This window comes from Mercenaria mercenaria, chromosome 13 (genome assembly GCF_021730395.1).
Source record: "Mercenaria mercenaria strain notata chromosome 13, MADL_Memer_1, whole genome shotgun sequence".
NCBI lineage: Eukaryota > Metazoa > Mollusca > Bivalvia > Venerida > Veneridae > Mercenaria > Mercenaria mercenaria.
This window is the reverse complement of record NC_069373.1, coordinates 10,859,962-10,876,407: the sequence shown is the minus strand read 5'-3', so window position 1 is coordinate 10,876,407 and position 16,446 is coordinate 10,859,962. Positions and strand designations below refer to the sequence as shown.

Below are 16,446 nucleotides of genomic sequence, written 5' to 3'. Positions count from 1 at the left end.
GTAAATTTGACATTTTGTAAAAAAAAAATTTTAATTGAAAAGTGTATATGTAATAATTTGAAAATAAAGGAAAAAGGAAAAGGTCCAATCGTTACGTTAGAAGAGTTTACGTGCACAAGGCTGGCACACATAGACAAACACTCACAGCGAAGGCAATATGAGCTGAAAAGGAACACAATGCGGCACTGCCTTGAAACGTTCAGTGGCAAAACCACCACTGGAGAGCTTCAACCAGTTTATGGTGCGCACCTAACCTCATTCTTACCGCTTCCATGTCACAGGACTGTGTAAAATAAAAGTCATCCTGGCCAGATGAATTTGACACACGCAACGGTAACAGAAGGCATCCTTAGTCCTAGCTTTGTTGCAGAATAGTCGTGGGATAAACCATGCCCAATAGTTCCTCATTAATTTGTACCAACTAAACTTTCGCTGCAAAAATATACAAAAATATCAAGTTTTAATTAATATCTATGTATAAGCTGAATATAACATAGATTCAAACTTAACGCTTAGCCTTACATTTTGGAAAAAAAATCAAACAACACCAAAACTTGAAAGGGTTGTGTCGCATGAAAATTGAACAGCATATAAAACATGTATGTCACTCTACAAACCTATTGTCAGTGTCCTGATACATTGATTTCCGGAAAAAAGGACTGCATAAAGGGGCCACATTTTTGCACAGTTCAACGCCTTTAAAATCTCACCATTTAAAGAAACTGTAACATGTCTTCGTTTTGATGCATTTGCAATAATGTCCCAGTGCTGAAATTTCACATAACTAGGTGGAACATAGTTTTCAGCAATTGTTTATTTTTACTTCTTTACAAATGGCATTCATTTTTTAATGGGGACACCTTTTTTTGAATATTTTAAGTATCCATTGTACTGGACAGGTAGATTATTGGTAAAGTTGTAGTTTGTTTATCAAATATTTTTGTGTTTTGGTGATATACTCCTAAACCTTAAGTCTATATTCACAACAAAGAAATATACAACTTTTAGAATCTTCAATGAATGAGAAATCTCTCCTGTATATATGTACTGGGATGTATTGATCCTTGTCTGTCTCCCAGCTATATACAAGTTTAAAATAATAAGTGTGTCTTTGTACTTTGCATGCAGGATGGGCCTCGGACCTTGATAGGAATGAAATATACTTAGGAAATAAAAATATGTCTCTATATTTTATCAGGTGAATAATATATGGGCGGGACTTTGGATGCGTATTAATTGAATAACGAGTGCGTTTACTCGCATCTAAACGACCACCCATATATTAATTGTCGATAAAATAGAGAAATATGTTTATTATTTCGATTCTAACACGACAAAATCTTTTAAAGTATCCGAACTTTGTTTAACGCATTGCATCATTTCATTGTAACGTCAAAAAAAAAAAAAAAAAAAAAACACGGACGGCAATTGGATGCGCTTGTTTATATAGGAAATGTTGCGGGTCGTGTTAGAACTCTGTTTCTTTGCACGTAAAAGTATGGCTCTGGCGAAAACTGTCACGTGATAAGTAGTGCAATCATGGGTTCCATAGACTAAGTGAATAAGTGGGCGCAGTTACACATACAACTGTCACATTGAGATATGAACCAGCTACTTCCGTTCCTGAAAATGATTGCGCTCGTGTAGCCTTCTTTATGTATTTTATAGAGAGTAGTATCAGGAAATAATTAATCCAGGTTATTCAGCGCCTATGATTCTATGACTGAGTGTCTCACATATTCTATTACAGGTGCAGTGTTCACGGAGAAAACAAACAGTTTGTTTGTACCACATGCCACAAAGTATTTTCTACACAACCAGGCCTAAATGAACACGAAAGAAATGAGAAAGAAAGACCAGAAATATTCATGTGACATTTGTGAACTGAATACAAGCATGTACTCTGGGCTGAAGTCTCATATGGCAACACATCATGAAGAAAAAAACGGAAAATATGCCCTGTGTGTAATGCTGCGTACAAAAATTCAAGTTCCTTATCAAGGCACATGAAACAAAAGCATAAGTAATGAGGACCCACTTGTTCCAAAGAGTCAACAAAGCTTTGCTTCCATGTATTTTCTAGTCACAATCATGTGAACAAACAGAAACAATAGTCTCTTCAATTTTTCTTAAGTAATTTATCAACCAATGTAACTTACCTCTTTGCTGCCCCATTTCGGAATTAACTCCCTTTATTATATTTTATAACGCTTGTGTAGAACAGAACTTAAAGACTATTCAACTGATTTTGTTTTTGACCCTAGATTGTAAGTTATGGACGTCCGGAAATACACGTATTAAGCATGGTTTAAAATCAAAACTAAATAATAAAAGCAACCAAATGGCATTTTATTATATATGGGTGGTCGCTTAGATGCGAGTAATTAAATCACTCGTGCTACGCACTCGTTATTCAATTAATACGCATCCAAAGTCCCGCCCATATATTATTCACCTGATAAAATATAGAGACATATTTTTATTTCCTAAGTATATTTCATTCCTATCAAGGTCCGAGGCCCATCCTGCATGCTGGATGGTGTGGTATTTTTTTAACACTAGCGGACATGTACATGTATGAATAAATGATACATTTATGTGTAAGCTATATATCGGACACAAATTTTGTTATTTAACTCTATATAACAGGTTTAAATCTCCCGTGAGACTTGACATTTGATTTAGTCAGCGCGATGCTGTGCATCGTATGCTCTCAGGCTTAATAAAGTTATATAAAATTCGATTTATAACTGTATAAGATATAGCCCGGATTCGTAGTTTACAAACTGAAGGACAGTAGCGACAAAGCATACCAATAGTTGCCAAACAGATCGATCACTAATTATGTCTGCTAATTGTACTAGTGTAAACATGCTTATTACCTGTGTCGTCGTAGACTTTGGTGAGAAGCGAATGACTTTCCACAACAATGGAACGGCAAAGTACCAGCATGCTCTTTCTCATGGGTATATAGATTTCTTTTGTACTTAAAACTTCTTCCACAAGTTCCACAGAGGTTAGCTAAATCACCCGTTTCTGAATCGGCCATGCTCCTGAAAAAAATGACTTGGTGGATTAGCGTAAAATTGTTTTCTTTGTGGATTAGCATATTTACAAAATACACGTTTTACCTTTCACTGATACTCTGATTTCGTATTAAATATGTTTCATTCGAGTAAATAGAAAACTTTGGAAGTTTTCTTTGGGTTAAAGGTCAGTAATTCAAATCCTTCTTTGTTTCATATAAAAAACGACAACTTCAGGTCGTCTTTACGTATCTTTAGAGAACATCACTTTTTCCTACACCTATTTTTCATGGAAGTTCTATCACAAATTAACGAAAAAATGAAAAGAAAATAGGGGGTTATGTAGTTCCTAGTGAAATGCCAGTCAGTTGTGGTTTGCTACCCTGAAAATTGGCGCATATTTGCTCTCGTCCGCGCAATAAACACCTACTTCCGGTTTCGATCTGCAAAACTTGCCATGTGGGGTGTATCAACATGAAAACCGTCTCATCTCATGCAGAATGTATTCTTGTAGTGAAAAATGGTGATTAAAGCACTCGTTCTACAAGAATTTGCGCAAAAAATGGGAAAATTAGGATCTATTTATTATGGACTTCTTTCGACTACACCACGGAAGCACATTTTCGACCGAATTACTGACCTTATTCCTTTGCGAATACATGACCACCGGAACAGGATTTGTATAAAATACATGTCAAAAATAACATTTTCTTGGTGGATAAGCCAATGCGATCTGGCCGAGTAGAAAAGGTTTTCCAGGGTTTTTGAATATTTAGCGGCAGTCTAGAAGGAAACCATTAACAAGGGAGATAGAATACTGTTTCTCCTTCGCATGCAACACATTTCATAGAAATTGGTTGAGAAATAAAAAAAACTTACATTGATTTGAAGATTTGAATCGACGACTTTTGTTGATAATTTCTTCTTTGCGGAATATCGATATGACGTACAACGATCACGTGATTCGCCACCCTGGATACATAACTCTACCTCAAAAAAAGATAAAGCATAGGGCACAATGTATATTCACATCAATCATCGAATGGTCTGGAAGTAAGATTGTACAGGATTTTTATTTTACTCGCGGCGGAAAACAGTCGGAAAACAGCTGTACTATTTCCGTAAGTTTTTGTTACATATATGTGTTTTTTTTTTCTTTTTTGACGTGCTTGTTATTATCAAGAAACTTATATATGTTTCCGTTTCCAATGTTGAGATTATACATTTTGTAATGTTCAAGAATAATAATCTTATAATCCCTATTAGAATAATTCATTGATATCATTTTCATTTTGTTTGATCGAAATAATTTGTGTAATAAATAGCGATACTGTTGACCGGGTTTGTCAACCTAATTTTATGTTGTCTTGTTTACGAACTGTTGTTATCAAGCCCCTTATGCATTTTTCCGTTTCTAATGTTAAAGAAACTATCATCTCGATAAGAATAATTTATCTATTATCATGACCGAAATAATTTTTTATCAATTGCTATACTGTCGATAGGGTTTGTCTAGGTAATTTTACGCCGATTCTATTGACATGATGTCATTCACATTCGTTTTTTTACAGCAACATTTGCAAAGCTTTACTACATTTTCTTTATCTTTTATACTGATATATTCATTAGTGGTATTTTATAGGCATTTAAAGCTATTTTTCTATATTCGGAGCGGTAGTTTTTATTGTTACAGCTTCATCCCAAGAATATTGCACCTGAAATATTGCTAAAATCATTGCCCACCTCTGCCCGTTGCAATGTCGTGCATAGTTGTAATATCGGTATCAGTTGTTTCTGTAATGCTTACATATATTACGTGTAAGTTTGATATTTCTGACGTAAGAAAGTTAAATTTTTCACTCTCTGATTCAAACATTGAATGATTTAAAGTTTTAGATAGAGATGACACTTTATATTACTAGACGATATTGTGAAACATAGATATTAACTTTAACTTTTGCAGTTCTTGTATAAACTGTATGTAACATGTGGATGGATTTCTAATAATCTATAAAACTATTTGTTTTAATTGAATGTAAACTTAATAACGCAGAAATTACTGCGAAACGTGAAGTCATACGAAATTGTGTGTTCAATATTGACATTTATTATCGTTGCAAACGTTTTTATGCCACTGGCAAGACCGATAATGTGTATATTGAAATACTACAATATTTTTAGCAACTCTACAATGCCTCTATACGTAATGTATGTACATATAATCATTACTTAACTGCATAGGTGCTAGCTTAGAAGTTACTTTTGCTACTAAACGTTGAAAGAGAGATATCTCGGTACTTATCACTTTATGTATCAACGGCAGAATGAAGCTATGAATGTCAAAATGTTTTATATCAGCTAATCGTCTTGGCAACTATGTTTATTAGAAATTCAATTTCCCCTCTTCGAATGTTTTAAAAATACGTTTACCTGTTGCCTAGTTAGGGTCTATTCGATTAATGACGGGATTCCTAACTTTTATTTCATTCGTACTAATTGTATAAATAAGTGTTTATAATTTGTGTTACGAGCAGATTTTTGTTTCTTTTCGGTCATGGCTGTTAGTCCGGGAAACTAATTGTCTTTTTACTCTAATCCAGTCTACATATTTAAAATTGTTTTCGAGGGGAAACACCTTTCTAAACACGCGGTCCCCTTATCTATATTTTGTATTATACCAAACATAAAACCCTAAAGCTGTGTATGTACGGATGTGTACATAATTAATATATACACATAAACCAAAATAATTAGACAGAGTAAAACTTACAGAAAACGAGGACAGAATTTCGGTATGAGATGAAAGAAAGTTACATCATGCATAATAGAAGGTTTTCACAAAAGTTCATTATCAGATTCATTTTTTTTTTCGAAAATTTAACTTTTAGGTTCCAATTCCATCTTGTTTTCTTTAGTTTTCTTTTGAGAAGATGTTATTTTGCAAACATTTATCACTTACTTCGCAACTCCATGACCAGATCATTAATTTACGCATGATGCTTTGCTTTTTGGGAAAAAGCAACACACTTTAAGATATGTATTACCTATATAAACGACCTAAATTCATCATGTTTCTCTAATAGTAGAACCATGCGAATTTCTTGAGATCAAAGTTTGTAAAATCGGCAAACCGGCCTGAAATTCCTATCGAAAAATACTCTCGTAATCACTTGGTAGTGATTTTGAATGTTTTTTTTTTTCGTTTGGTGAGCGGGCCTGCATTAACCATTTACATAATGTACATAGCATTCTTCCATTGAAGTGTTACTGGTTTGTTGGCGGTATAGCTTTTTCCAATACACACCGTTATTTTTTCTAGGTTTCCTGGTCTTTTCAGTTTTCATCATTTTTTTCTAGTAGCAACGTTTCTTATTAAAATGGTCACGCATCCCTTGCGTTTCGTTTCCGTTTACTGTTCAGGTAAAATATATTATATGGTAGACATGCTTTTCTACAGGTAGTAACAAAAATATAGGTACAATTGCTGAATCCGGATGCATAAGTTTTAGTTTATTTATTGAATAATCGCATATTTTTCTGACTTTGGTGCTATTCTAAACCATTCATCTCATTCATACCATATCGTATCAATCTGACGATTTACAATTCTATTGAAAGGAGAAGTTGAGTTGGAATGTGCAAAGAAAATGATCTAGTGTCATTAAGTTTTAATACAAGCATAATACAGATAGGTATGTCGAGGTTGTGTTTGGTGAATTACAGTTCGCCCAAGTTGCTCTGCCAATGGAATTGCTCCATTCCGTTCAAATCTGGCCATTCTATTTCACATACATACTGTATGTACTAAATTTTATTGTTAAATGTTACGATTTAATAGACTCCGCCCAATAACACTGTACCTGTACCTGGAGCTAACTATAAGACGGTTATAAGCTGAATACAATTAACTTCTCGCTTTGCTAACACTTGCTCGAAGTTAATATCTTAAAACTGCTGTATTAAACTTATAACCTATACTTATAGTACACAAAATGTGGGTTTTTTTCTATCGATTATGGGCTGGATGGGCACAAGAGTTTTTCTCTAAAAAAGACTTTTGCCATATCTTCTAAAACAGACAAAGTGAATATTATATATTATGCCATTCAGCATTTTGGTCGTGACGTCATTTTATTTCCACGTGTAAGAAATATAGGTCAGTCAGGAAAACTCGGATGTATTTCTTCCGTGAATAATTTCATTCTTGGTTAATTTACATACTAAACCTGCTCCACTGTGTTGTCTTTTCGTTCAATAGTCTAGTATGATACTGGATATTATTTCATATACCATAGATATGTTTTACTTACCTGCGAAAAGGCGTTAACTTTCTTTACAATCTTACTTACATGCGATAAAGTGTTTCTTTACAGGGTAATTTATCTAAAAAACACAATTAAACGGTGTTGTTGTGTTGACAAATTATTCATGTGATGCAAAAATGTCTCTGACCGGATTTTGTTTTAAAAAGTTGCTAGTATTTTTGAATAGGATGGTTAAGACATCAATACACTAAAATATGTTTTCTTCAGGTATGTCGATTACAGTGTCTTCAATACTTTGCGTTTGTAATAGGAGTTTTCATAGTGATGAACGTTTCATTGGGTATCTCCTTGTATGACTGGTTTTCTGGAGTAGCCGGTATTCTGAATATGCTGGTTGAATTTAAATTCTGAATATGCTGGTAAAATTTTAATGCTAAATAGGCTGGGTGAATTTTGTTTCTAAATATGTTTGCTGAATGTTAATTCTGAATAGGCTGGTTGAATTTTAATTCTGAATTGAAATTCTGAAAAGATTAGTTGAATTGTTTAAACATTTTGACAAAATGTATCGGTGAAGTTTCTAAGAATTTGCATTATTCATAGCAAAGATAACCGTTCCTATCGGCATCGCCTTGTACGGATGGTTTTCAAAAGGTGCTTGTAATTCTGAAAAGGCTTGTTAAATTGTTAAACACTTTGTCGTAGTGTTCAATAACTAAGAATTTGAAAAAATGAATAATTTCTGGTAGTTCTTAACAGGCTGTATACATATAAAATATATAACAATTTGAAGAAATTTTATCATTTCAGGAAGTAAGCATTAGGAATAATAGATTATTACTAACAGTTTAGTTATAAAACGTTATTTCATCCCTTCCAGAAATACTGCTGTAAATCAAAATGTTTGGCAACACTGATTTGCAAAATTGTATTTTTTTCCAGTGCTTAATAGTAGTAATGTAAAATACGGTACATCAGATATTCTGCGACAAACAATAACTAATTTTATTAATTTATTAGTTTAAAGCAATTTTCTCCGCTGGGAAATATTTTCCGTCTTCCGTACCGATAAGTTATTAGTTCAACATAAGTGTCATATACCTGGCCATATATTTTACAACTTTTCCGGTGCAGTTGATGCATGCACCTAAATGTCAACAGTAACAGTAAATAACCTATAATTCATGTTCCAATCCTCAAGACACCATCAATTTGCACAAATTTCCTAAAGACTCTGTCTTTACTTGTTAGCATTCAGAAATCGTGACGCCCTTGTTGTGTAATAAGACTTTTACTTTTATATTCAAGCAATATGATACGTTTAGCCGAGAGGTTTACATATCATTCACCTTTATGTGCGTATTTCAACGTTGCGTCAATGCCGAAACTGACAGCAGTAACATTCGAAAAACGATAACTTTCTTATTTCTAAAAAAAACATATGTCCCTTTTCTCGTATTCTAAGGGTTTCTCATATTCTCGTTTTTCTTTGCCTTTAAGTTGTCAAATGATAATTTATAATGCATGTTATTTTTAAACAGGTATGGACCAAAACTTTAACACACTGAAAATTTCAAGTGATTTGAACTCAAATTGATGAAAATATTGGCATTTTACTGAATTTTCAAAACAATCCATATTCTTTAGGGTGGAGAAAGCAAAATTGCTATCAATTATTCATTATGCTATTAATTGTCATATTAAGAATGACTTCAAAATGTTATAAATTGAAACGATAGGGATAAATCTAGTTTTCATACTTATGTTCTATGAATAGAAAATGACTTTATGAAGTAGATAGAGCCGACTTATATACCTATCGAGAGCGTGTTCGCGCACATTGAGGGTCAGCCCTTCACGGGGAGATAACACGAAAACAAATGCTATACGCATGCGTAAAAAAGAACCTCTCGTATAAAAACCATTCGAAAGAAAATGTATAATAATGTCTACGACTTGACCAATCATTAAAATAAAAACTATATGAGAATAACTATTTATAAAATGAAATTATAAGACAAAATATTACCTACTCAACAGATGTAAACTCACCAATATCCCACGCTAAAATGAACCAACACTTGTACGCCACTCTTTATCCATTTAGAATACAGGTTAATACCGTCGTTTCTAAACATAAAATAGCCAATCAGAAGGCTGGAAAAACGAACCAATGAAACATCTACAATAAAGTCGTTTTGGCCGATAAAAACGTCGAAATTTTAACCAATCAACGCTCAATATTATTGACGAATGACATCGCGAATTCAGAAAGTGAATTGTATATAAGAACGCGCTCGAGTCAGATAAATCATTCTAACTTTAGAATTCATACCACAATGAAATCACTCCCTTTTTACATAAGCCTTGCTTTGAAAACGAGGCCCTTCGAAACGTGGATATTAGAACACGCTTTAGTTAGTCAATTCAGTCTGACTTTAGACGTCAAAGCTTACAGTATCTCGCCAGTCAAATGTCATCATCAAACGACAAAAAGCAATCATCATATGCACGATTATACTTATTGTTATATTCACCTTGCCTTTCGCTTTAGCGTTTTCGACTACGAACTCAGCTACATACGTAGATTATGAAATTAAAGTGAATGAAAACCAGACTGCCTGCCACTATATAAAACAGCTCGAGATACAGCAAAACGTTTAAATTACTGTCTGCAATAGGGCTAGTGAAATCCTGGCGTATTTGAGAAGTTTCATAAATCACACCGCAAGTATCATCGGAATACAACTTAACCTTAAGCAGTGGAAATTAATCATACAACGTCTTCCTAAAATCGACGCAGTCTTAATTGAAGCACAAAACATTCATAATATTGACACAAACAGTAGAAATACTATAAAAATAACAACAATCATTGCACCACCACCACCACCACCTCAACCTCCACCACCACACCATAACCACACACCACCACCACCTCCTCCTCCACCACCACCACCACACCACCACCACCTCCATCTCCACCACCACCACCACACCACCACCACCACCACACCACCACCACCACCTCCACCATCACAAACTCCACCTCAACCTCCTCCACCACCACCACCTCCTCCACCTCCACCTCCACCGCCACCACCACCTCCATCTCCACCACCACCACCACCACCACCACACCACCACCACCACCACCTCCTCCACCTGCACCTCCACCACCACCACCACCTCTATCTCCACCACCACCACCACCACTTCCTCCAACTCCACCACCACCACCACCACCACCACCTCCATATCCACCACCACCACCACCACCACCACCTCCATCTCCACCACCTCCACCACTACCACCACCACCACCACCTCCATCTCCACCACTACCACCACCACCACCATCACCACCTCCTCCTCCACTTCCACCACCACCACCACCTCGATCTCCACCACCACCTCCACCACACCACTACCTTCTCCACCACCACTACCACGTCCAACACCTCTACCATCACCACCACCACACCACCACCATTACTGACAATAATTCTGACAGCAAAATATGTCTTAAAAGCGTAAGAATGACATTTAAAATTTGTAAGAACACAAAGCAGTGTCTTGTTGTATGAAAAATAATTTTACATCTGCTTCACAAATGAATAAGTGCCCTCTATGTCACCAGTCATTCTCTAGGCGCGACGCCATGCTGAGACATTAACGTAATAAGCATTTGAGTGACGACCATCATTACAAATATTGAACACTTCAAGAGAGATGACATTTCAACATCCATTTTCTATGGTGGTTTCAGGACCTAGTGGTAGTGGAAAAACTGAATGGACAAGAAAACTGTTATCATCAAGTCTTGTAAGACCTCAGCCTCAGCGTATCATATGGTGTTTTGGACAATGGCAACCATTGTATGACGAACTTCAGCGTGAAATTCCCGGGATCGAATTTGTACACGGTATTCCAGACTACCTAAACGATTCCCAATATATAAATGTCAATCAAAGGAACCTGCTGGTCTTTGACGACTTGATGACTGAAGCTAAATACGATCAAAGAATTGCTGATCTCTTTACCAAGGGCAGTCACCACAGGAACATATCTGTCGTATATCTCACTCAAAATTTGTTCCCTCGAGGTAAAAGCTTGTAGAGATATCGCTTTGAATACGCAGTATCCGGTGCTATTTAATAATCCTATTGACAGACAACAAGTTGCTACATTGGCAAGAAGAATTTACCCTTCGTCTAGTAACATCTTTATGAAACGGTTTGAACGAGCGACATCAAGACCGCATGGTTATTTGGTAATAGACTTAAAATCGAGCACCCCAGAACAACACTGTTTACGCGATAACATTTTCGAGGCGAACAATCCAGAAAAGAGAAAACGAACAGGTGATGAATATAAACAAGAAGACTATTTCAATGGAGAAGGATACTTATCGGACAAAAATGATGACAAGGATGAAGATGAGGAGGAGGATTATGATGACCATGATGATGATAGTGATGATGAAACAGGAAATAGAAATAATGACACAAGCTTTGTAAAGAAGCGATCTTTGATCAAGGGACCTCCCGGTAAACGTATAAAAGTTGAAATTATAGAAGAGCGATCACGCCGTGAGATATGGGATAAACGTTTTCAGGATCCTCTCAGACAATCTATTAAAGAACAATTCAGAGCTAAAGTTAACAAATATACGGAACAAGGGCTCTCTTTTGAAGAAGCTTACCGTCGCACCGCTAATGACAAATTGCCTCAACTAAGAAAGAGACTGAGAAATAATTATGCCCGATTTCTAATTGACTTTTATGAGCTACAAAACCATCCTACTCAGCAGCAGATTCTACAGTCGGCTAAGAAACTAAGAAGTCAGCACGGTATGACTGTCAAAGAATCTATTCGACAAGCCATTGCGCTTAGAAAAGACCTATTTGATGAGTTGTGGCCCGATCATGAAAGCAAAGAAGAATATTCAATGGATGATAATAAAGAAGCTGATGACGGTCAAGAGTCCGATGATGATGAATGAACGTTGTAAGAAGGATTGGCGTGCTTTAACTTTTCACCACGCCAAAATGGGCTCCTTAGAAGTGTACAATTACAAACAAGAAAAATGGGTCCCAGATAAACCGGACCCGGAAAAATGGATACAACATTTCAAAGACCTGAGGGACGGATACGTACGGCCTGATCATATGGGCCGTTACTTTGTAGGAAGCGGTGCATATCGAAGAAAAATGGCCGAATTAAAAGAGGTACAAGAAAGGGAAGCAATGAAACAAAAACAAAAAGGGGAAGATCTCCCCGTAGTAAAACTTGTGACACCTGTAGCCCAAGCGGTTGATATTGCTAGGTCGGAAATAAGACGGTCACGAAAGCATAGTGATCTGAAGCGGCATAGGGATAAAATGGACACACCTTTGAGTCGTGATTTAGACAGCCCACGACGTAAGAAATATCGCGAAAGCATGACCCAAGATACTATGGATTGGAACACCTATACATTTTAAAATGAATAACTACGAACTCGAGGAAATGTTAAAAAGAGTACCCTGTGACAATATGCGCTGCGGACCAACTTCAGATCCGTAGAGGACAATACGTCACGAGCCAGGGATCAGGAAAACATTGGGTGGCTTTTTATTTTCCTAAGAGAGGACCCGACGAATTTTTCGATTCACTAGGTAATAGACCAGAGCACTACAAAGTTCATTTTGAGCAAGCGTTAAAGAAGCGTTATTGGATGAACTTACAATACAGGATACGGATTCAAATATATGCGGGCTATATTGCGTATATTACATTATGAATCGATGTTCCGGACGAAAAATGAAGGACATTTTAAAACCGTCTGATGTGAATTGCAAGAAGTTGAATGATGACTTTATTTTGTCTCATTTTAGTTGATACATGTAGTCTGTTTTAGTGATAAAGCTTTGGCAATAAAAGATTGAAAGAATAATATGTCTTTGTTATTTATAATCCATACGTTCGAATTTGATTTGACAGAAAAGATGAAGCGTCGGTATGTGTTGTGGTGTACACAAATAAAACAACATATTCCTTTATTGTATTTTATTTCGTTTCAAAAATTGATATCATACTTCGCAATAAGCGTCTCTAGCAATTCTAAATGAAGAATTGCATCAATACTATCTACAGATTTTGTAAGTAAAATAACATTCCAGTTTGGAACAGCTTTGAACCAAACAAATGACTGACAAGTTTTAACAAGTAAGATAGACTTTCTTTGAGAATTAAACCAATCAGAATGCGTCGTATCACTAGCCAATAAAAGCATTGCTGTAACCTTTACTGACTAATCAGAACGTTGCTTTGATTCTATTAATTATACTTCGCCCTGTAAATTCGTTCACTGCCATTTTGGATATCAAAGTGTAAGCTTACTTTGACGCATTTTACGCGTGAATGACCCCATATCCTTTTAGTGCAAACAATGAGATAGTACTAGTCAAAACTATTCGTAGGATACCAAACACGAGTATATTCGGTCGAGTAATAAAGATGGAAATCGATATTTTACGCACGAGTGATTTCATTTCCGGTCGGATGCCTGTAATGTTCTTGTCAAGCGCTTACGTTTGACACCAAGATTATTAATATGGTTTCATTAGTAAGGAAGATATAGTATTTGCAAAATTTAAGACGTATATTTTGAATTTAGCGCCAAATGATGACGTCATAAAAATGAAATGGTGCAAACTTTGCAAACTAGGTATTACATAGTTTAAATTATCAAAACAAGTCTGCCAGTTATTCTTTAGTAGCATATCTACTAATAGAAAACAAAAGTTTCCTTACCTCATTCAAAAATAAATTCTTGAATTCAAACGGTGAGCAATGACTTGGATTCAAATGTAACGCCTTTATATACCGTACAAAAAAATGCCATTAAAATTCCAGGCTGAATATTAAACTTAGGCACTGACATTTATAATCGTTTTATATTAGGGCTAGTATGTGTAATGGATGGATTCGTAATTACAATTTGAAGTTAATTACTATTGTATCGGTTCAAAAATGAAGTAAATAGTGTTTTAAATTGACATTTATATCGGTTTAAAAATAGGGCTTAGTAACTGGAACGGGCTAGATGACTTTTATTACTGCTGTACTAGTCAAAACATGCCCGCAGAGGTATGGCTAGCCCGTTAAGAATAAATCTTACTAAGTAAAAGGGCTATAAAGGCGTCAGATATATTGATGCGTGTAATTAAAATTGGTTTAAGTAAGGAGTCATTTATACTTCATTTACCGATTCAAGTAAATAATAATTTGGGCAATATTTATTATTTTATTTATCGACCATAAAAAGAAATTTAGCGGTACGCCAAATTTCGACAGTAACCTTAAAGTTACGGAGGCTATGTTAAAACACTTCGAATGTTTAGTGTCTGTCGCAGGGTGAGAAAAATGTGCAGTCAGTCCGGGGGCTCGAACCCGGGACCCCTCGATTACAGGGCGAGTGCTCTACCGACTGAGCTCACCAGCTGCCTGACACATAATCTCCCCTTACGTGACCAAGTCCGTACCGTGACATACACCCCCACAAACTGGAAATTCGTCCTCGAATTCCGGATGTACATAATATTGCAAGCGCTGTTAGACTGACCAAGCAAGCATGCCACGGCCCCACGTTGGGCGCCAAATTGTCACAGGGTGAGAAAAATGTGCAGTCAGACCGGGACTCGAACCCGTGCCTCGGAATACCGTTCTGATGCTCTACCGACTGAGCTACCCGGCTGCCTACACACTTTCTCCCCGTTTTTATATTCAAGTTCTATACCGTGACATAAAATGTCACAGGGTGAGAAAAATGTGCAGCCAGACCGGGACTCGAACCCGGGGCCTCGGTATACCGTTCCGATGCTCTACCGACTGAGCTACCCGGCCGCCTACACATTTTCTCCCCGTTTTAATATTCAAGTCCTGTACCGTGACATACTCCCCCGCTATATGAAATTCGTCCTCGAATTTCTAATGGGATAGAGTACAAGGTAAACATGATCTCGGAGTATATTCAGTCACGGTCCCATGTTGGGCGCCAAATGTCACAGGGTGAGAAACATGTGCAGCCAGACCGGGACTCGAACCCGGGGCCTCGGAATACCGTTCCGATGCTCTACCGACTGAGCTACCCGGCCGCCTACACATTTTCTCCCCGTTTTAATATTCAAGTCCTGTACCGTGACATGTCCATTTAGGATGTTTGAAATGGGGGTTAAAAAGAAATCAAAAACTATTTTTTCAACTTTATTTAAAATTTGTAGAATATAACATAATCGCTCGAAATAGAGTAAGAAAGACTAAAATAAGAAGCTTTTTTCATGAAAAATATTTCTTTGTAAGAACAAATATCGAAGGTGTACTATTGTATTAAGCGTGAGTGTACTGGGTCTATATATTTAGTACATACAATAAATGCACTTCTACACGAATCGGTACACGAGTTATAAAAGTAGCAAAAACGGCTTTAGGATAACATATGTGGGGCGTAAATTTATTAATTATATTGGTATGGCCTTATTAAGTTATAGGTAAAATAAAAATGCTCCAGGGAATTATCACTTCCTGGTGTAAAAATATCAACATTTTTTTTTCAAAGAAGACTGGAATAGATAAAGATATAGTTATTTCTTGTGGATTTTGCAATAGATATGATAATTTCTACAGGTATGTCATTTTTTCACTGTTGTTATTTGAAATAAATTTAGAATGTTTTTGTCTAAAAATGGTATTTCTTGGTTGTGTAAAAAATGGGTCAAAAGAGCAGCGAAAGTTGAATAAAATGTCAAATTATGGTCTCTTTCTAGGGGACCGGTGAGCATGTGCGAGAATTCGTGCAAAAGTAACAAAATCATTTGTTCTATACATTTACAATTTTTAGCATTTATGTTTATGCTTACAGTATTGTTTTTACAATCAAAAACTGTCAAACCGAGCCAGTTTGAATTAAAATCGTTGACAGTTATATTTAGATTTTGAAATTCTGTGGATCGTTGATCTAATAAAATATTTACTATCCTTCAAACATGAATCAATAATAGAAAAACATCACGGGAAGTACATGATTTTGGTACGAATTTCACTTCATCGGCATAAGCATACTTTATTTGGTATAATTTTGATGGAAGTTTCATTGTCGTTTTTTTCATTCT

The 16,446-nt window shown here is 36.0% G+C and overlaps 1 protein-coding gene across 1 annotated transcript in view; it reads left to right on the top strand.

Moving 5' to 3' along the window:
- Positions 1-2,920: 2,920 nt before the first annotated feature.
- Positions 2,921-16,446, top strand: part of LOC123530524 (sodium- and chloride-dependent GABA transporter 1-like) — a 38,553-nt gene continuing 25,027 nt past the window's right edge. Inside the window, exon 1 of the mRNA XM_045311297.2 lies at positions 2,921-4,147. Coding sequence (XP_045167232.2) covers positions 3,968-4,147 — 180 coding nt within the window. The 5' untranslated portion in view covers positions 2,921-3,967. The remainder of the gene's footprint in view (positions 4,148-16,446) is intronic.